Below are 23,057 nucleotides of genomic sequence, written 5' to 3' on the forward strand. Positions count from 1 at the left end.
GAGTGTCCTCTAAGCTGAGTAGCGCAGATTTGTACTCTGTAGCACAGACCGGATTGCTGGAGTCCTGGCCGTCCATCTTGTTTGACACAAGGGCTGCAGGTTGCTAACTGACCCTGATGCTGTGGTGGCAATGTTTACAAATGTAGTTTTGTACTTGCCCTATCATTTATACAGACAGCCAAGCTTGTGGAGCCAATCCAGGGCATCAGATGTCAGTGATGACGCCGTACAAGCAGCCTGGGCGACCTGGCCTGCGTTCCCTTGCTGTTGCCTGACATGTCCGCTGCTCCGTCATGTGTTTGTCCACGCAGACCAGACAGCAGAAGATTCGAGCGCAGCAGCACATCTTTGGCAACTTTTGCAAGGTTTTCCCCAGTTGTACTTGAGGCTTCGTAGAACCCCAAGAGGGCCTCGTGGGGGACCAAATCACGGTCTACATACCCGGCACACATGGCTTCCCGTTCAGGGAATTCTTTGTCCTGTGTTCGATCAATGATAATGGAATACTGGAGACCAGGCAGCTTGTGAATTGAGCTAATGAGTTCCCTAATTATCCTGTTTGCAAATAGATTTTAAATTTAATTCTGGATTTTGAGGGACGTGTAATCGTGTTTTCCTGTTGACAGCCATTTCTCTGTGCCAGCGTCAGCTTCACTTCTTACTTTGAGTAGAAGTCTGGCAGAAGTTTCCCTTCAATTTCTGCGTGGCCCCTGAGAGCAGCTCCCTGGCGAGCCAAGAGCTGTACAGAGCCCATAATTTTCACGAGACACCATCTTGATTCCTGCTGCTGTGCAGCTTTGGCTGAAGATAACTGGACATCTACTGGTTTTGTGGCAGTGGCTAGTGACAGCAACTTTGTGTACATTGCTTTGGACGTCTTCTGAAAACTTCTGTGTTGCCTTTTTCCAGTTTCGGAAACCGGTTTTGGAAAGCGTGTTCTTGGCCAAATTTGATCCTTCATGTCCCAAAGCTTGAGCACAGAAAAAAAAACCATAGGATTCCATTGACTCATGGACTATAGTGGAGCCAAGGAAATTAGTGGCAGTACTTTTGTTGGAATGGTAGCGTTTTGTTGGTGAGCTGCTGCACTACAGTGCGCTTTGGGTCGGCGTGGTTGGGTGGAGCTTTCTGCCTGCCTGCCTGCACCTCTCAGCCTCCGCCGCTCCCCTCAGGTCTCTCCTATGAAATATGAAAACAGATCTGATCTGAGTCTTCTTCTGATCTCTGATGTGAAAGCAGTTGACGCGAACGAGCAGGCACCGAAATCACCGAACCCTTAACACAGCACATAATAACCTACCTGCAACTCGGTGCCGCTTCTCCCTGCCTCGCCCTCCCTGTCTTCCATCCCATAGGCACCTCCACCTCATCTCATCTCTCATACGAAAGCCGAGTCGTGTCATCCTGTTGAGCCCGTGGTGTGAGTCTCACGTCAGGGTAAACTAGCAGCGAGAGAGACTCTGCTTTTCAGACATTGTTGACGGATACTTGCTGCGATTTGCGGTGGACCGGTGTTCAAGTCACATACTGGAGGTTAATAGGAAAATCGTGCTGTTTTACAGCCGCTAATCAACCAACTCACATTTGCTTTCTTTCTTTTCATCCCCTCTCCAAAGAAAGTCATTAAATTTAACGGCTGTTGGCGTTTCATTTTTATGAACTGCCGCTTAGTCATTCAGTGAGCAATTATTCAAGTACGCATGCGTGGAGCACGCCTGCGTCCACAGACGCCGAAGTGTACTATAGAACCGTGTAGGCAGCCTACCCGTGTCTGCTACTCGGCCGTGGCAATTTTTTGGAGTATATCAGGGCCATACAATCAGCAGCTCAATTCACATTCTCAACCAGAATCTGACGGCTGGCTAGCGTATGATCTGTGCGTTCCCAAAGGAAATTACGCCCCAGCCCTTAGCTGCTCATTTTGTGCGATATCTGTACAATATTTGAAATAATGCTGTTATAACACCATAGACTCTTTTTGCATATTCTGTATATTTTTTATATTTATGTATATTTCTGTATATTTATATATATCTCTGTGCTGTTTTATTTTTTAGTTTTTGCTATTTCTGTATATTAAAATTAACATGAAGAGAGAAATAAAAAAATAATAGTTGCATTTTTTTCTGACTGTTGTGTACTTTTGGCTCTGTATATTTGGCTCCTTCTGCCTCCTTCTCCCGCCCCAGACGGCCTCTGTGCGCATCCACTTTTGCGTTCGGGGACCGATGAAACGGATGAAACCTCACCTTCCGTCCTCTCCCTCGCAGCGCCTACCAGGTGGTGGTGGAGGAGGAGCGCCCCCGCCGGGCGCGCGGCACCGCGGAGATCCTGCGCTGCTACCCGGTCCCCATCCACTTCCAGAACGCCACGCTGCTCAACTCCCAGTACTACTTCACCGCCCAGTTCCCCGCCGCAGGGCTCCACTCCCCGCAGCCCTTCACCGTGGGGGACAACAAGACCTACAACGGCTACTGGAACGCTCCGCTGCTGCCCCAGAAGAGCTACAGCGTCTACTACCAGGCCGTCAGCACCGCCAACGGGGTGAGTGCTTTTTTAAATTCACACTAATTTATTGTCTTGGGGTACCCCCCCCCCCCCCCCGATTTTGAATAATTTAACTGTGTATTGCCACAGGAGATCTTTTTTGTGTGTGTATTGATAAATTATATTATTCTATCGTAGCGTGGGATATATATTCTTCGCAGTTTCCGCTGACACTTTTGGGGTAAAACCTCTCGTACAAACTGAGGCCGTAATTTCCTTTGCCGATGTTTGGCAAATGGTGTTCTGTGCCCCTCCCGTGTTATTTCCCATTGAACTTCGCCCATTACTTAACCTGAAAAGGCCAGTAGTAGCATAATGGATTATCAAACAGATGGGTAGACATTTTTCACATAATAAACACTCAAGCAGTTTTTTGTGATACGTCACGCTGGACTGCCTTCGCATTTCACTGCTTGTCAGCGTGATTGAATGCCGCACAGCTGACCTTGGAACGGTTTCTCGATAAAGCAAATAATGGTCATACTAAGGGAAACTAGGGTTCATTAGCACGCTGAGCTGAGTAGTATCAGAAAAACGATGTTAAAGGGATACAACACTTTTCGGGGGGAATTACTTTTCCCCTGTCTCCAGATTCAGGTGAGAAGTTCAATACGAATTTTATCCCCGTGTGCCCAGTGCATAGATATTGACGGGCTGCATGCCAACTGTGTTAGCGCAGTGCAGGGCTGCAGACGGGATCAGTTAGCCTAGCTCTTGCGAAATTAGGAAAATACACCGCCTAGCACCTCAAAAGCTGTTATTTGAGCGATACATCTAGCGTTTTCATGATAAATTAAAAAAAAAAAAAGTACTTTTTCAACCCGGTCTCACATTTTCTCCTGCCTACGGTCACAAAAATGTATCTATGGAATCGTGTCCCGGATGGTTCGATTGTCCGACTGGGGGTGCTCAGATACATACACTCAAACTAAAACTAACCCGACGAAGGTACGGCACCGCATGGCGTTCTTTCCGCATGCATGGGTTTAAATTTCATTCTATCACAAAATAAAAGCGGGTTCCGTTTTTCTCCATTGGTCTATTAAATTCCAATTTGGGCAAGAATGGGCAGATGGGGTCGTACCCTCAGTATGAATTTCAACCATATATACAATACAACTGGATATAAATATTAGAAATTCATACTGAGGGTACGACCCCAAATGCCTATCCTGCAAGCCTCTAATTGAATTGACCAATAGAGAATGCATTGGTTTAAGTTTCGTTATGTGCAGCACGAAAACAATCGCACAATCCGGAACACAACGCAATAGATTCAAACGGGCGAGAGCGGGTGGCCTATTTATAAACGGATGAATCTGGGTAAGGTAGACAGCCGAGTGACAAGCGAATTTCCCTAAAACCTGGAGTAACCCTTAAAGCATAAGCATGCTCATTATTTTAATTAGTCATATTTGTGTGGTTAGAAATGGGAAAGTGGTTACAGAGAAGAGAAATTTAAAAAAGACATAAGTTTATACCTTGTAGCGTGTGTGTGGAACTGGGCCTTTCCGATAGCAGCAGTGACTCATGTTCCCCCCGATGAGAAGGTTAAAGTAAAAATATATATTTATTTTTTTAGCTTTTTTTTTTTTTATTTCCCCCCCCTTCCGAGGACTTAGTGTCACCGACAGCCCAGCGCAAGACTCCCCGTTCCCTCCAAAGCAAACACAGGCTTCATAAAGACACTTCATAGAGAACATCAAACAGTGCTGAATATTGTGCTGGGCTGCGGAGTGAAGAGGCTGGCTGGCTCCAGGCAGAACCACCGACTGATAAAAAAAAACCACAAACCGTGCCGCGGCCCATCAGCGAGCGGCGGCCAGGTGTGCCGCGGAAACCGTTCAAATTCCACCTAACAGAAATGATGGAAACTAATTACGACTAATTCATGTAAATCATCACGGCAGCTCCGTGTTCATCGGAACGCGCGGGGCGTTTTTTTTGTTTTGCGAGGGGGAGCTGAGTAGCTGTGAACGGAACGCCCGCAGGAATCATTTGATCCCGTCAAAAAACTGTGTAAATCGCACGGAATGAATTCCGCCAAATACCTGCACCTTCGTTAGCCTCGGACTTCCTCGCGGTCCTCGCTCGCTTTTCGTTTTTCACTCGCCCGTCCGCATTGTCAGAGTGAATAATAAGCGAAGTTGTACGTGTTTACGGCCTTTGCCGGTTAGTGTAATGGCGTCTAATTGGTCTCAAAACCCGCGGTCCGTGAAAAGCAGGGGGCCGAGGCGGGCGCAAGACGGACCCTCCCAACGCGCTCGCAACGTGCTCGTCAAGTTGACTGTTGGGGCTTTGGAGGCGGGGGCGGAGCAGACAGTGGCTGATGTCTCAGCTCCTCTGATTGGCTGTTTGGTCTCATCGCCGACACGGTGGCGACGATGCAGTTGCCTGCCCGTTTTCACGGCGCCGTCATGTGGGAGCAGCTCTCACAACCGAGTGAGCACCTTTTTAGAGATCCCATTTTAATATCGCTTGAAGGTATTGATTTTGTTTACCCTTTGCACTATAAAAGTGCAGTCAGTATCATATATAGTAATAAGTATAAGCTGGTATAATTGATAATTATCGTATTTTCCTCGTCGCCGCATTGGTGCATGTGGAGCAGCGGTGCTCGCCGGCAAGGATGCTCCTCTGCTCACGGACACTGTTCCGTGCACGCGGCCGGTTTTTATGCGCGCAGGTTCGGAGACTAATTAAACGCCGTGTTACCGGCCTGGTGGTTGTGGGTGGGATAGCGGCGCGGGGGCCCTGGGATTATCTCCTCGTAAAACGCACGCCGCGGCAGAACAAACACCGGCCCTAATCGACCCGGCGACACTAAATGCCGTCTGCACTCTAAACAGGCCGGGCCTTGGGATGCTGCGCCGCGGCGCATCCTCCGTCTCCATTATTCAACCGCTCCCCCCCTGTTTCGTCCCAGACAGCGCTTTGATCAACCGCGCTCAATCGACACGCGGCGGCCGAGAGCCGTATCGGAGGTGACGGGCGACGACGACAACAACAACAACAACAACAACAACAGCAACAACGACGACGGCGGGTTGGCGATCATTCAGGTCGCAGCGTCTGCCGCCCCCCTCCACCGCCCCCCTCCACCGCCCCCCCCTCTACCGCCCCCTCTCCGGCTGTCGGGCTGAATGTGAATGGCCCTAAGCGGGGGTCCTTCACACACACGCGTGTTAAAGGAGGCAGTTGAAAAGCCGAGGCCCAACGCCACCCCGAGGAGTTGGCCCTCGAGAGGGAGGTTTTCAGGGCGATGCGCTGCCTGGTGAACCCGTGACGCTCTGATCCCGAACTTCCCCCCGAACAAAGCAAATAAAAAAATAAAAATAGAAATACAACGGAATCAAGATACTTTGTGTTGTCTTCCCAGCATGCTGACAGTACAGGTTTAAAAAAAAAAATAAACTCACCAAGCTTCATAAAAGGGTCAGTTATTCCGACGTCGATTGGCGATTAATCCAGTAATCGCTTCGGCGACTGACCGAAAATGTATTTTGGTGATGGAGAACAGCCGTTAAGGGATGCGTGGTGTGGAGAGGGGAAGTGTAATAGGTGCCGCTTGCAGCCTGACGAGGACGTTAGCGTCTGATTTCGTTCCATTTTTTATAAAAGGATATTTAAGCTCGCCGGTTGAAACGCATTCAGCCGTTTCAGAACACGCCCTTTACCTCCTCGTGTTATTTTATGGTGCAAACGACGGTCCAACGGTGAAAGCATCCCACCGATCAATCAATCCATCGAAAAGTCAAAATAATGAAATAATGAGTGATGAATGAAATAATGATTCTCCATTTGGCTATCAAATTCCAATAATGATCATACTAGGACCGTTTTATATCAGGCACCCTCAGTGCTTCGTGTCTTTTTCTATCCAAATAAAATGATCCGGCGATCCTGCCGGCGTCTGACGTGGTGCTGTCACCGGCGTGTCATCACTTCCTGCTCCGCCCCCCCCCCTCTCCCCCTCCGTGGCCGTCATTAACCACAAACGCACGCCGACCGCCTGTTTCGGAGAATTATTCGAGTGACTATGGTTTTTCCCCACGTGGGGAAGGGTTAAAACAGCTTCGTTCGGGGACCTGAACCCACCCCCGGCGGAGCTGGCGGTGGCCGTTCACCAAGCGATGCGGGGGCATCACGGTTCCCGAGATATGCATCGCCGTGCGTGTCTGTGCGCTTGTGGGTTTTTTTTTGCGTTTTTTCCGCGCCCCGTGTGTGCGTTCTATTAACCTTCCTCCTCCCTCTCTCTCTTTCTCCCTCTCTCTCTCTCTCTCTCTCTCTCTCTCCCTCTCTCTCCCTCCCTCTCTCTCTCTCTCTCTCTCTCCACCTCTCCTCTCTCGTTGCCCACGTCGCCTTTATCTGTCTGTGCAGGAAACCAAGATCGACTGCGTCCGAGTCGCCACCAAAGGTAGGTCCAGATGATCCAGCCCCGCCCGCCTCGTGAAGCCCTTGTAATGTTCGTGCGGCCGCGTTGCGTTGTCGCCCTGCACACGAGTGAGAACTAACAAAAATTAACATTGAACAAACAAACAAGCACGCACACACACACAACCAATCAATGTATTGGTCATATATATTTTTTTTGGTTTGTTTGTTTTTTTTACGCCCCCGCCGGCCCAAGCCCCGCGGGCGCCTTCTACAAGCGCCGCCCGCTCGTCCCACTTCAGACGCGGAGGGCGAGGCGCCGCTAACCGTTATCGATCCGGAGCGGCGTGATGGATAAGGGCCGGAGGGACCCCGAGCCGCTCTCTGCTTTCTGGGCCGTGGGAGGCCCCGTCACATGCCCCGGCGGCCGCCCGCGCGGCTGAGTCACATGCCAGCCCGGCTATGGATTTCCACTACGGCCGTCTAAATATCTCCCCCTGCGCGGCTCGATACCGAGCAAAGTCCAAATTGCGCGTATTAGAGGTGTGAGGACTCGCACGGCCATTCATCACCCGGGCCGACGCTCGCCCCACTAACACTTTTTCAATGCGGCGCGCGCGCACACACACACACACACACACACACACACACACACACACACACACAACAGCGGCCCCTGCCAGGAGGCGAACCGGTGTTTGAACTGTTGCTTTTCTGAGAAATAGCGACTTGATCACGCTCTCTAATCATAGCTCCTTTATGTGGATCACTTTGGCGATATTTTGGGGAGGGCTCGTGGTAATCGTGAGTAATGCTGATATTATTAGCAGGTGGAGGTACAAGCGAAAATCGGTCACAGGCTTGACCATTTTAACGGAATATCTTTACTGTAGCGGGGGCCGCAGAGACAACATCTGATCATATCGCGATATTGCGATAAACAAAATCCCAGACCCCATCTAGTCTAGTCTCATATCGCGGCATCGATATTACGATGATTATGGTGATATGTCACCCGAGCCCTGGTCCGTTGCTCTTCTTCGGTGTCGCATGGAGTTTTGATGCTGTTTGCTTGGCTGTTGAGGGCTTCAGAACGGCCTCTCTCTCGTTCCCTCTCTCTCTCTCTCTCTGTCTCTCTCTCTCTCCCCCCTAACGCATGCCATCTTGGATCCGTTGACTCTACTCAGCCGCCATACTCGTGACTCAACTCACGACCCCCTACATCCGCATCGCACCGGCGGCCGGTGACAACCAGCTGGCAGGTCAGAGCGTCGGGTCTGTTGCACGTGTATGTGTGTCTGTCTGTGTGTGTGTGTGTGTCTGTGTGTGTGTGTGTGTGTGTGTGTGTGTTTGATTTGAGTTTCTTCTTGGTTGTCGTTGTTATTGTTGTTGTTCAATCACCTCGTTGTGTCGTTTTTATTTTTATTCCCGTCCATCCCGCCGGCTATCGGGGCGTCTTCCCGGCGCCACCGCCACATGAAAGACCCGTTTGAGGCGCGATTGTCATGTGATGTGTCAATGTTGGGGGAGACGCGACAGGACTTAATCCCCTTTCATGAATATTTCTCATTATTTCCCCGAGAGATTAAGAGTGTCGGTTCCTGCACTTGTGACAAGCAGAAACACACAAAGGAATTGTTTTTAAGTGCCCGTCGTGTAGATTTAGGTATTTTATTTTATTTTAATTTATTTTTTTTACGCCTCCATCTTTCCTGGAAAACCATACTGATTAATACAGGGAGGAGGATTTTGTGTGCGTGCGTGCGTGTGTGTGTGTGTGTGTGTGTGTGTGTCGTTACCGTATAAGTCCTCTTCTTAAATTCCAAACAAATGGAAATGGAAAATATTCCCCGGTGGCAGTGAGCATGCCGAACTCAAAAAGGGATTCCTCAGCATTTCCGTGAGAACGCTGCACTATTTATAAGTCATCGTCTCTGGGCTACTTTTTGGCGTTACATCCCGCCATGACACTAAATAGAGACCTGGCTGTTTGGCAGCATCACGCCGCAGCAAGAACAATATTTCATCAACCCCGGGGCCCGGCGTGGAGGCTTATTCTTGGGGAAGGAGAGGGGGGAGGGGTGGAGTCGGAGAGGCACTCCGCTCCGACGATCTCGTCCGACATCACTATTTGTCATTCTAAATTTATCCCCGGGCGACGGAAAATAATGGTGTTGTTCAGGTGCGCGTCGGAGATTCCGGCGACGTTCCGAGATTCCCCTTCGCGCGGAGCGCCTCTTATCACATTCCGGAGGAACCGGAATGCTGTTTAAACAAACTGCCCCCCGCCCTCCTCCCCTTCTCTCCCTCGTCCTCGCTATCTCCTCCCATGCTGATATATAATGTTTTGGCTATTTCAGGCTTTTTTTTATTTTATTTTTATTTTTTTTATTATTATCTCCCCGGGTATTATCTTTCCCGGCCCTTACGCCCTTCATTTTTTAACTCGCCCCAGCCACAGTTTGACCCAAACACGATTGAACCAACGGTAAATACGCCGCCTTCCGCTTATCTCCTCCAGCGGTGGAGTCCACTCCAGGATGTGGGGCCGGAGGGTTTAGCGTCGGGCGACGACAAAAGGAGTCGCTTTCACGGAGAAGAAACATCCTAATTGCTCCGCGGCACCGGACCCGTATTGACGTGGCGGAATCAAAATACCGATATTATGGATAACCGGCTATCCGCGCCGGTCGAGCAATAATTCAAGATCCGAGCATGTGCGCCTGTTAGTAATCGGTCAACTCAGAACAATGGTGGATGGTCGTTTCATTGTTTCATATTTGCTTAAAAATTATATTTTTTGGGGGGGGGGGGGGGGGGGGGCAAGATCACCTGCACACGAGTGAGAATGAATACTACAAATACTGAATTTATACACAACCAGGATTTTCAGTGACCTGATTATCAGTCCATCAACATGTTATTTTCTTTTCTTTTGTTTTTATTTTTGTTTCTTTTTATTTTATTTATTTTTGGTACTTAGAATGACAGAATTATCATACACTAAAATGTTTTTTTTTTGTTTGTTTTTTTTTGTTTTTTTTTTGTTTTTTTTTGTTTTTTCCGGGCGGTGCAGGGTCGGCCACCCACAAGCCCGACGCGGTGGAGCCGGAGAAGCAGACCGACCACACGGTGAAGATCGCCGGGGTCATCGCCGGCATCCTCCTCTCCGTCATCATCTTCCTGGGCGTGGTGCTGCTCATGAAGAAACGGTAAGCCACGTGCTACGACTGTGTAACGACGAGAAAAAAAAATAATAATAATAATACCGCAGGGTAGTTGAGGGAGGATGAGGTGGGTTGTAAGCATTTGATAGCCAGTGCTTTTTGTGTGGAGATTTTTTTTTTTTTTTTTTTTTGTATTATAATTTTTTTTTTTATCATTTTGTACATTTCTCCCTCATGTAGTGGCATTGCCAGCGTTGCCATGAATAATTAAATTCATTATGTTGATACACTCCATTAGGGCTGTTTACAGCCATGAGATACATTGTGCCATGAAAAATTAATCCTATTCCACAGCCGCCCCCCCCCCCCCCACCAAAAAATTAATAAAAAATACAAACGCTCTGCGCTTCAATGACATTAGAGCGGGAGTAGAAAAAAGGCTTTCTGAGTCCAGTGGTGTTGGGGGAAAAGGCGGGAAGGGGAGAGATAAGAAAGGAGGCATGATGAAAGCTCGGAAGGGAGGATGAGGATGGCGGCGTGGCTGGGGGCGCGGTTCACATTATCTTTCGACCCCCGTACTGAAAAGAGGAAGGGGGGGCGGGCGCACATCTCCGGGCGAGCAGGGTGACTCTAAACCCCCTCGGCAAATATCAACCCCCCCCCCTCCGTCCTCGTCCGCACCGCTCGGAATAACGCGACTTCCCTTTTATCCGCACCTTTGCCCGAGCGCGCTCCCCCCGGTTGAAACCCGACGAGGGAGAGAGAGGCGAGAGAAAAAGAAGAGCACCCTGACGACTCTGCTCCGAATATTAAAAAAAAATAATAATAATAAATAATAATAATAACTTTGTCACTTATCGCAATCCTCCTCCCCTCTGACGATTCGCCGTCCTGGCTGGCGGAGATGAGGCTGAGTGGGAAGATGTAGTTGCCTGGTAATATAATCACGACTCCCGTGTTTATTTCTGACGGTTATGCAGCCTCCGCTCCCTCTGCTTTTTTAAATTTTTTTTATTATTTTTTTATTTTTCTCCCCCGGCAGCCGTCTCCGTCTAAGTCAGTAGGCGAATCGCCAACACGCGGCGACAAAATAAGTAATGGAATTGTTTTCAATTAGCCCTAATCAGAGGAGAAAGGGAGATGGTTTCGTTGGTTATGTTAAGTGAAAATTTTTTCGGTCGCAGACGGTGGGTGGATGAGAAATGTGCGGAGGCATCCGGAGCGTCCATTTAGCTCGGAGCTCTGGGGTCAGGTATGCAGATGTTATTACGGGGGTGGAATCCCGTTCATTAAAGGATACGTGATGTCTGCGCCTCGGAAAAATGTCTCAAATCAGATCAATCAGTCTCTCAAATATTTCTGATACCCGGCGCCCCGCCCTGCCCCGCGCCGCCCCGCCCCGCGCCGCGCCGCCCCGACGCATGACATGACTCCAAGCAATCACCCTTTGCCCTCACGATCACGAGTTTGAACCTCCACGTATACCGCCATATCTGATTTTTTGTTCATTTCTACTCTTTTTTCCGACATTAATATATTTTTACTTTTTCTTTCCTTTCCATTCCATCCCCTCCCCTCCCCTCCTCCACCGCTTAAATCCTACCACCACCCCACACGGCAGAAGAACCTATCACTCCTACACTTACTACCTGTAAGTAACCACTTTGTGTGATGTTAGTGCCATGATCGCCCACATGCACACGCACGCACGCACACGCACGCACACGCACACACACACACACACACACACGCACACACACACACACACACGCTGACTGTCTTCCTCCCGTGCATGCAAGGAGCCATGTCATCCTCCTCCTCCTATTACCGACGCCCCGTCGTAAGTCTCCGCCGGAGAGACGGACGGCACCTTCTCCACGCGACGGCCACGCCTCCGAACGAAAATCACACCACCCTCAAAATCACACCACCCACCCCCCCCCCCCTCCCCCGACGCGAAGGCGCATGAATTTTCACGCTCCAACGTTGAACCCATAACCTCTCCGATGAAAAAAGTTTAAGCCCGGCGCGCCCCCCCCAGAATAGTCCAAATAAAAAAAATCAACTTTTGGGGGGAAAAAAATAAAATAAAAAATGGAAATACAAAAATCAATATCACGGCTTCTGCTCCGGTTCTGAGTTAAAATTTTTCACGCCGTCTCTCGTGAGCCTACCACTGTGGGCTTGTCAGGAGAGTTTGATTTTTTTTTAAGTGCCCATCATGCGATCGATGTCTGGGTTTTTCTAGATGTCGGCGCACGAGATAATATTTTAGTGTTTTGTCTCATGATGACGTTTGATAAGCTGCGCACACGCCCCGAAAACGCACACGCAAACACTCGATTTTACTTGAAATCGACGAAGGGATGAGATTGTTGTTTTTTGTTTTTTTTTCTTTCTTTCTTTCTTTCGTAGTTGTTCATCTCAGAACCAAGCATGAGCTTGAACCGCGCTCCTCGACAACGTGGCTCCCAGTGCATGTGGTGATTCGCCTCCTTTCTCCCCTCACACCTCCGCCCTGTCCATCTCCACCTCCCACTCATGACCCTTTTTTTTTTTTTTCTCTCACGCATGGTCCTTATTCTTTGACTTGTGCACGTCGGCCCATCGACATCGACGCGAGGGCGATGGTGGAGTTGTGTCCTTTGAGCTGGCAAGGCTTTTTTTTTTTTTTTTTTCGTGATGACTGAGATCGATGCTATTACAGGAGAATTATCGCAGGGACGGCTGTTCTATTTGAATGTCTCGGGCCTGGCAAAACAATGGCTGCGGCTTCGCCTCGCGGAATCAGACGTCGCCGGCGATTCTAATTTTGCACCTCAGGATTGCAAAGAGGCTTATCCTGCGGCGCTGCCTCCTCGCTGGAGCTCGTGCGCTCTCGGCCGCCAGTCCTGGTGACGGACGCCGGCTAATCTGTGTTGAGATGTCTCTGATCAGGGCGATACAATGCAAGCTTGCCTCCCTCCAAAGAACATCCCAGAATGCACCTTGAGATCATAATGCACCGTCCTAATGCGCTGGATGTCATTCATGCTAGGGCTGAGCTCTCCTGAAGGCAAAGCCCTAAAGATTTACAGTAACAAAGCTGTACGAGCAGTTTGGATGGAGCAGACGGGTGGAGTGGGCTGGACCTGGTGCTTGATACTGTACCTGTACTGTGCCTGGTGCTTGTTACTGTACCTGTACTGTGCTTGGTGCTTGATACTGTACCTGTACTGTGCTTGGTGCTTGATACTGTACCTGTACTGTGCCTGGTGCTTGATACTGTACCTGTACTGTGCCTGGTGCTTGTTACTGTACCTGTACTGTGCCTGGTTGCTGTGCCTTTGTAGCTTCCTTGTCGGCATGAGTATATGCCAATGTCTCATGTGAAAAATGGAATTTATAACTCATACTATACTATACTATACCTTACTATTCTATCCTACATGACGCTATACCGTACTACACTATACTATACTGTACTATGCTATACTACACTATACCATACTACACTATGCTATACTATACTGCACTATACTATACTGCACTATGCTATACTGCACTATGCCATACTACACTGTACTGTACGATACTGCACTATACTATACTGCACTATACTATCCTGCACTATGCTATACTGCGCTATACTATACTTCACTATGCTATACTGCACTATACCATCCTACACTGTGCTATACTATACTGCACTTTACTATACTGCACTATGCTATACTACACTATACTATACTAAACTATACTATGCTATACTGCACTATACTATGCTATACTATATTGCACTATGCTAAATTACACTATACTATAAAGTACTACACTATACTTTACTACACTATACTATACTGCACTATGCTATCCTACACTATACTATACTATACTACACTATACTATACTGCAATATACTATATTATACTACACTATACTATAATGCACTATACTAAACAATGCTATACTGCATTTTACTTCACTATACGATACTACACTATACTACACTATACTATACTGCACTATACTATCCTGCACTATGCTATACTGCACTATACCATCCTACACTGTACTATACGATACTATACTTTACTACACTATACTATACTTCACTATACGATACTACACTATACTACACTATACGATACTGCACTTTACTATACTGCACTATACTATATTATACTACACTATACTATACTATACTACACTATGCTATATTATACAATAGTATACTACACTACTACAGTGGTACCTCGACTTACAACTGCATCTATTACGACTAATCCAAGATACGAGCAGCGATAGTCGTGAAAATTTGTATCGACTTGCGACCGACTGTTCCAAGATACGAGCGTGGAAATTTGCAGTTGGCGTGTCGGCGGCCAGTAAGCAGTCAGTCAGCGGGCGACCTACATCGTGTGTGCACGTAGTTTGTGGCTTATCAATATTTTTTTCATATTTACTGTGGTTGTGCTGTGTATTTTGTTTATTTTCACCCTTCATGATTTCATATGGACAAAATTGCTTCGACATACGGCTGTTTTAACATACGACTGTTCTTATAGAACCAATTACAGTCGTAAGTAGAGGTACCACTGTATACTATACTGTACTACTCTACATTATACTATACGGCACTATACTGCACTATATACTGGCAGTCATAAAGTGAAGCCAGACAACAAAATATTACGTCCCGATCATAAAATTCCCACATAATAAACAAATGCTTTTATGATAAACTATTCTGCAGTAAAGTGGCCCAAATAACAGCCCTGTTTTGGGTTAGAGTTTATTCCATTGAGGAAACTTGAGTTTTCAAGTTTGTTGTTGTAAAACTTGATAAAAAGAAAGGGATTTTAAATGTTTTAAAGCAAGGCCTCAGGCTGAGCTTCTTTAATGGCCGTTCAACCTTATTTTTCACATTGACAATGTTCTGTAATTATTGAGGGGAAATAAAAACAAACCCGTGTTTAAGAGATAAATTTCGATCAACAAGCCCATTTTGAGTATTTTGGAGAGCGTTCTCGAAAATACTCAGAATCGAATATGTTAAGGTAAATTATGCATTGTAGCCCCATCTGCAGTTCGACGGCAGCCCCTTTGATAGCCCCGGGATCACAACACCTCCATGATTGATGGGCCCCATTAATGCTCTGATGCATTCATCAAACAAGTCTTTTAAAATCAGGAGAACATCAGGCGCACGCCAAAATATACGCTTTAGGTGTTTTTGCCAGAGGATGCCGCCGCGGCTCACAGGAGCTCCACGGAGCGTCGGCACGCTCATTAGGGATGCCGTCACATGTGGGATCAAATACGTGGCCCGCGCCCTTTAATCCGGTGACCGCGCGGTAGCCCCGGGGACCCGGAGGGAATCAAAAGACGAGAAGGTCGTGATTGTTTGACATCCAGTGAATGGCATCACTTCAGCGCTGGAGTTGATGTATATTCTTCGCTATTTGATTCCGATTGGACTGGTTACCGTGTCATGCGGTTAGATCTCCTTTTTAACGTGAAAGCTTTACTTGTGAAAGCCTTTTTTTTTTTTTTTTCCTTTAACCCATCCGTCCAATCGCCTCCCGTTCAAACGTGCACATCGTTATTCTTATATCTGCTGCGTTCCCGCTACCTGACACGCGGCGTTTTAATCATCCCGGCTCTAGCCAGTGTCAGCCTGTAACGCCCGCTAAAACCCCCCGGCTCGCAGAACAGAACGCGCTCGCAGCGAAACGCCTTCATTAAGCCCCTGACTCGGCCCAGACGCGCAGCGAGAATCACATTAATTGTTACAAGCCGCGCGCGTTGAAGGCACGCTGCAGCCCTGCATCCTGATGAGGAGCGCGGCGGAGGGACCGTGGGCTTCCAATGGCCCGTGAAGAAGCAACACTCCTGCTTTTATTTTTTATTTTAATTTTTTTATTGTTTCAAATTCTCGACGATTAGACAAAATCTAACCTCCGCATCCTCAAAAACAGCGTCTTTAGTTGTTAAGGTTAATCAATTTTATTTCAAACTCTCAAAGCCCAATTTAACAAAGATCCGGGGTTTAAAGTGTTTCGGCACATAAAAAAGCAACAACAATTTTCTAGCGACACGCCGTGGCAGAATAAGGCTTATGGTTCTGAAAGTGTTATGATTCCTTCTAAAAATATTCCATCCCACTCCATTGTCTTGACATACTTTGAGATGGTTTCAAATTCGGAAGTACTCCTTTTAATATCATTACTACTACTATCATTTCGGTTGTTGTATTACTATTTAGTTAACAATATATTCATGTAAGCCTGTGTGTGTGTGTGTGTGTGTGTGTGTGTGCGTGTGCGTGTGCGTGTGCGTGCGCGTGCGCGTGCGCGTGTGTGCACCCGCCCGTGTTTTTTTTTTTTAATTTCTCTGAGACTCTTTTTGTGCCCTTAATGCATTATTATTAATAGAGTTATACTAGCTCAATACAGCCGCAGTACAATCTTTACTATCGGTTTTGCCAAAAAATATGTCGAGTTAATCGGATGATGAAAGGTGCCAAAGGATGGAACGGACGCACGCACGGACGGATCCCAATAAGACCAAGTTAAATCCGAGGCGATTGGGCGGATGAATAAACGGGCAAAATATAAACAGCGGATTGTTACAGGAATAAGTCACAAACGAGGGAGGCCGCACACAGCAAATCAAATCCTCCCCAGTGGCTTCCCTCAAAGACGCCCCGTCTCTGATCCCAGTTGGATGTCAGTCAGCCGCCGTTGCACGCACGCACGCACGCACGCACAAACGCTACTGTGGCTGTGCTAAAGTTGCCTAATGAAACCTCCCTTTGTCGCGGTCTCACAAGGTTTAGGTTGGGTTGTGGTGTGGAAATGAGGCCTGCCACGCTGAGCGCAAGCTTTTTTGAAGCTCTTGTTTTGGAAGCTGCCGCGGTGTCACCTCCCACATAACGTGGCAGCGCGAGACATGCGCACATGCGCGCGCGTACATGCCCTACAACTCTCCTTTTGTGTTCCAGCTCAACTAGCGGAGTTGGAATCTCGGATCCCCGACATGCCGGCGCTGTCACGCGCCGAAACCGGAGACAAACTCTCTAATGAGAGCTGCCTGATATAGTTACCTGGAGTGTTATCTCCGTCTTTTTACTTCTGCAAACATCCCCGCCGTCTGTCACTCTGTCTGCCTTCATGTGCGCGTTTGCGGCGCGACACCCAGCCCGCCGCGCCCGATCACAGAATTCCCTCTGACTTTATTATTTATTTATTGTTTTTCCTCACGGGGGGCAGGCCTGCGAGCGACGGGCCCGGCAAATTGGGGAAGCGCCGCCGCCTTTCCCGCCTCGCGTCAGACATCGGGGTAACTATCGAAAGAGCGTGATAAATGGTTGCATTCATCGGCGCACAAACACTCTCGCACTGTACACAGGCGCCCACTGTCTCCGCGCATCGCACGGCGTAATACAGCCATCTATCATGGCGTCTCCCCCTCCGTACAAATGAGAGAAGACTGGCGCCCCAATTAATCTTCATCCGTGGCCCCGCGGTGCCGAGAGAACTCCGCCACCGCACCGGTGCCGTGTTTGCTCACAGCAACAGTGGTTCGGTGGTTGGGTAGACCGGCATATGTTCAACAGAGCTGGGTATATATTTTTTGCGCAGGGTTTTCGCCAGGTCCTTGAGTTGCTTGAAGGGCTTGAATTTTGCTCTTCAGAAATGTAAGTACTGGAATGCCTGAGAAATAGCCCGTTGTGTGCTGAAGTGCTCGAAAAGTGCTCGAAAAATAACACGATCATTGAGAACCTGTGATATTCCCCCTGGTGTTGCTATACAAATCGTAACCTAAAAAACATTTTCCAGAATCAATAGATTCTGGAAAAAGAATAATTTATGCCAGGGAAATGTAAATTTAATTCAGCATGGTTGACAATGACATTAATAATTGATATATAGATATATACTGTAGATATGAGAATATAAATAATAGACAATGAAACTATGATTACATTATATTTTAATTAATAAACTCCACTTCACATTGAACATTTATGGTTTTGTGTGAAAATGGAAATTTATGTGTCCTTGAAAATGGAAAAAATTGTGCTTAAAGAAGCACTTGAAAGTCCTTGAATTTTATTTTGTAAAGCCAGAATGAACCATGTTTCCAAAACAGATGGCCTCCGTCACGGTCATACACAAGTATACCGCAGACAATTTAAGTACATACTCTACAATTATAATTATAATAATAATCAAAATAATAGTAAAAATGATAATAACCAATCACATGAACGATCAAAGAGTCAAGATGAGTAAAACATAGCCAATTTTGGACTTCAGATTCATGTGATCAGTAGGTCAAACAGTCGTGTATGTGTTTGCCTGTTTGGGTACATTCAGTAAATACAACAACTACAGAAAACCTTTAAAAATCCTCATTCAAAACATGAGGGAATTGAAGACCTTCGAGATAAAAACTCACAAAGATGTCTCTCTTCGTCGCTTCCTTTGGTAAATCTCAACTTTAAACCTCCCGGAACACTACGGCCAGGCCTTCATACGATTCTCGAATTGAAAAAATAGTTTCAAATCTCATCTCAACTGGCCCACGGGCCGAAGAAATCGCAAAGCGTGGAAGTCCCCGTAACACCTGTGGAAAAAAAACAAAAACAAAAGAAAAAAAACCTGGAATGGAGCGAGTACTAAAAAAGGCCTTCATCCCTTCGTGCTTTCTTCGCCTCCGCCCTCGCCTCCCTCGGTTCCCCGCCGCTCGGCTTTCTCCGAGAGAGACGAGACCAGATTGTTATTTTGTTCCCAGGCTCTTAATTGCAGATTCGACAGGCGAAGCGGGTCCGGCAGAAGAGAAAACGTCACGACTTTGTCACTCAGCTCTGGCGGCGGCTGGGCGGGGGCGGGAGCGGGTGGGTGGGGGTTTGGTTGGGGGTGGGAGGGGTTGGGGGGGGGGGGTGTTTCCTGCTATTAGCCTCACGTTGCGGCCTTCAGAGCAAATGACTGCTCGGAGGCAGCGGGGGTCCGCCGCCATATGGCACGAGACACCGACGAAATTGAATAAACAGAGGAGGATTTTGCGAAAACAAAGCAGCGGGAAGCGCGTCATTAGACCGCCGCCGTCCGCGAGAGAGGCTGCTACTCAAACAGGCGGAGGGGGTCACGCAGAGAGCAACAAAGGCGCGGGATCAGTGCAAAACGCTGCCATAGTTAATTCTTACAGCAACCCCCACCCTTCTCTCTCTCTCTCTCTCTCTCTCTCTCTGTCTCTCTCTCTCTCTCTCTCTCTTTCTCTGTCTCTCTCTCGCTCTCCCCTCCAGCGACGGAGCAGAGGCAAACACATGCAGCGCCTTCCCTCCCACGCTGCCTTGACCTTCGCTGCTTTAAAAACAAATTGTTGGAATGATGCTGCATTTAACTCCCCATAAAGGGAAAAAAAAAAGTGGAAATTCCGGAACTGGGGCTGTTGATAGGCATTAGTGTGTGTGTGTGTGTGTGTGTCTGTGTGTGCGTGTGCGCGTGTGTGCGTGTGTGCGCGTGTTTATCTCCCTACAACGGACCTTCAGGTTCCCGGAACAAGGACGTATTTTATTGCTGCAGCGTGGTGGAATTGAAGTAGGTCAATAAAAGCAGGTTGACGGTTTTAGTTCAGCGGCAAACCTCTTGATTTCTCCACCCCCAAATACTAGGCCAATTTAAAATCATCAGTAACCGTGATGTATCTGGGTTACGTACGGTGTTGCATCTTTCCCCGGATTCCTCAACAAAACCCGATAAGACGGGGGAACCAGGGCTCGAGAAAAAAGGCAGTGAAACCGAGTCAAACGATCCGACCTTTTATGGTTATTTATCTATTCCCAGGCATCAGGAGAGATATTACAATTATTACGTTATCGCCTGATGGCAATTTTTTTTTTATTTCTTGAGCGGGGTACACACTACAAGATGATCAAGCCGATGTTGGGCCCGATTCCCCGGTTTCCAGATTTTTGGACGGTTCTAAAGATTAGTTGGGACTCGGGTGTGGCGCTGCTCCCCACACATTATAGGAACAAAACTGTCAAATTGATTGTGGCCGTTTCGCCTATCACGCGCCACCCAAGTGGCGTGCTCAGGGACCTCAGCAAACTAAAGCAAGGCCTGGCCTGGCTGAAGCCTACTCCCCCCACCAAGCAGAGAACAATAAATAAAATAAAAAACACCTAAAATACAGACACTGACATAGGGTTACTATACCTAAAAATACAAAAAAATGTAAAAAAAAAAATTGCTGGGCGGAGGAGCTAGCTGCAGATGGCTACCCATGGTGGTTGCTCCGGTTGCTTCTCCCCCGGTCCTCCGCCAGTCACCCTGGGTGCTGCTGCTGCCAGTCGGAAGAGGGTTAGTGCTGGGGCCGCCCGTTGACCCACTGGTGGCTCCAGGGCGTCTTTGGACAGCCCTCCTGTGTCCCTTCCCCGTGCCGCATAGTCCCTCTTCAGATGCCAGTGTGGCAGTTTCGTCTACCACGCGCCACCCAAGTGGCGTTTCAGGGACCTCGGGCACAGAGACATAGAAGACGGGGTTGTAGAAAACACACAAGTTTATTGTGGAGAGGGGGTTTGATAGAACAGGCCCCGGAGTAGATGGACACAGGTCATGACAGGGCTCCTCTCTCCTGAGGGTGTGTGGAGATGGGGGTTTTACCTGTTGCTCGTTGGACCAACCAACGAGCAACAGGTATGCAGACACTCTGATTCTGGGTCCCTAATTATCTAGATTCAGGTCCGTTCAAACCACACCATCCTCACACCACATTGATCATCACATGTTGTGCGTATGTGTGGGGTCTCTTACAATTTTAGCACTTTGACACAGATTTGAAAAATCTTGTAGTGTGGAGCCTTCAGTCATATGTTCACATCTGAATTTAAGAGGAATTTTGAGCCAAGGTTGGAAATGAATAGAATGCAAATTTGGTGGATTTCCATCAGCTGAGTTGAGGAAAAATAACTGTCCATTACCTTCTGTGTATTCTGATCGACTGCCAATATGTTTTTTTATTATTTTGTCTTTATTTACCCTTTATTTAACCAGGGTAGCCACATTCAGGTTGAATCTCTGATTTTAAGGGGGCCTTTGTCCAGAAAAGCAGCACTGAAAAAAAAAAAATATATATAACACCCACAGAGTGCAAACAATAGTGAATGTGAATTTTGTTGTTATGGGTTGCTATGGACTCCGGTCGCCATTTTTGGGGATCACTTCCATTTAATTGTATAGAGAAAAAGATCAAATATAAGAAATGTACAAACCTGGTGAAAAAGGGAGAAAAAGAAGGGACGAGGATTCACACAAGATGGTTGAAAGATTTTCTGTGGCAATTTTTCACCCAGCAGGACCTCCAAGCCGTCTTTTAACTAAAAAATTCCGACCGCGCACAGTCAATGGGAGTGATCCCCCAAATATGGCAGCTTGCTCCCGCAATGTGACATTAGCTTCACATTCCTTATTAGAAAAATGCACATTCATGTTACAAGATGTCGCCAATACTGTCTTCAGAATCCAAAATTGAAATTAAATAGTAAATTTTTCCACCACAGTGAAATTATACCATAGCTTGTGAAAAAGCTTTGGTATAATTTCACTGTTTTGAGCTGACAGTATGATGAGTGGAAAAAAAGGACCAAAAATATAATATAATATTTCCCTCTGTTCCTCTCTCCTCTCTTTTATTTCCGACGACGTAGGAAGTTGGCGAAGAAGCGCAAAGAGACGCTGAGCAGCACGCGGCAGGAGATGACGGTGATGGTCAACTCCATGGACAAGAGCTACACGGAGCAGGGCACCAACTGCGACGAGGCGCTGTCCTTCATGGACACACACAACCACACGCTCAACACCCGCAGCGAGTGTGCGCTCACACTCAACGGACGCAGCGAGTGTGCGCTCACGCTCAACGGACGCAGCGAGTGTGCGCTCACGCTCAACGGACGCAGCGAGTGTGCGCTCACGCTCAACGGACGCAGCGAGTGCAGCCTCACGCTCAACGGCCGAGGTGAGAGTAGTAGTAGTAGTAGTAGTAGTAGTGGTAATAATAGTATTAGTAATAATAGTACAAGTTATATAGTAGTAGTAGTAATACAGCAGTTCTTATATAGTAGTAATGTAGTAATAAAGTAATAATATAGTAGTAGTAGTAATCTAGTAGCAGTAATATAGTAGTAATATAGTAGTAATATGGTGGCAGTAGTATTCTGGTAGTAATATAGATAGTAAAATAGATAGTAAGCGAGCGAGTGCAGACTCACGCTCAACGGCCGAGGTGAGAGGAGTATTTGTAGTAGTAGTAATAATAGTAAAAGTAATATAGTAGTAGTAATTTAGTAGTAGTTATTTAGTAGTAGTTATATAGTAGTAGTATTATAGTAGTAGTAATAAAGTAGTAGTGTTATAGTACTAGTTATATAGTAGTAGTAACATCGTGTAGTAGCAGTAATATAGTAGCAGAAAGATAATAGCAATACTGTAGTAGTAGTAGTAGTAATATAGTAGCAATAATATAGTAGTAATATAGTAGTGTGGCGACCCCTAACGGGAGCAGCCGAAAGAGGAAGAAGAATATAGTAGTATTAATATAGTAGTAATATAGTAGTAATATAGCATTAGTAATCTAGTAGTGATAAAGTAGTATTAATATACTAGTAATATAGTAGTAATATAGTAGTATTAATATAGTATAAGTAATATGTAGTATTAGTAGCAGTAGCAGTAATCTAGTAGCAGTAATATAGGGGTAATAATAACAGGAGTAGTCATGTAGTAGTAATATAGTATAGTAACCGTAATAGAGTAGCAGTATTATAGTATTAGTAATAAAATAGTAGTAATATATAAATAGTAATATAGTATCAGTAATATAGTAGTAATAATAAAGTAGTAGTAATCTAGTATATAGCAGTAATGTAGTACAAGTATATTTGTACTAGTAATGTAGTGGTAATGCAGTAGTAGTAATATA

At 46.8% G+C, this 23,057-nt stretch overlaps 1 protein-coding gene across 1 annotated transcript in view; it reads left to right on the forward strand.

Annotated features, from left to right (window-relative positions):
• Positions 1 to 23,057, forward strand: part of LOC307238363 (receptor-type tyrosine-protein phosphatase mu) — a gene marked incomplete at its 5' end in the record, with an annotated part of 194,768 nt that overhangs the window by 112,519 nt on the left and 59,192 nt on the right. Inside the window, 5 exons of the mRNA XM_080011296.1 lie at positions 2,271 to 2,544; positions 6,928 to 6,964; positions 8,109 to 8,183; positions 9,998 to 10,133; positions 21,787 to 21,950. Coding sequence (XP_079867422.1) covers positions 2,271 to 2,544; positions 6,928 to 6,964; positions 8,109 to 8,183; positions 9,998 to 10,133; positions 21,787 to 21,950 — 686 coding nt within the window. The remainder of the gene's footprint in view (positions 1 to 2,270; positions 2,545 to 6,927; positions 6,965 to 8,108; positions 8,184 to 9,997; positions 10,134 to 21,786; positions 21,951 to 23,057) is intronic.

Source organism: Zeus faber (genome assembly GCF_960531495.2).
Source record: "Zeus faber genome assembly, chromosome: 12".
NCBI classification, from domain to species: Eukaryota; Metazoa; Chordata; class Actinopteri; order Zeiformes; family Zeidae; genus Zeus; species Zeus faber.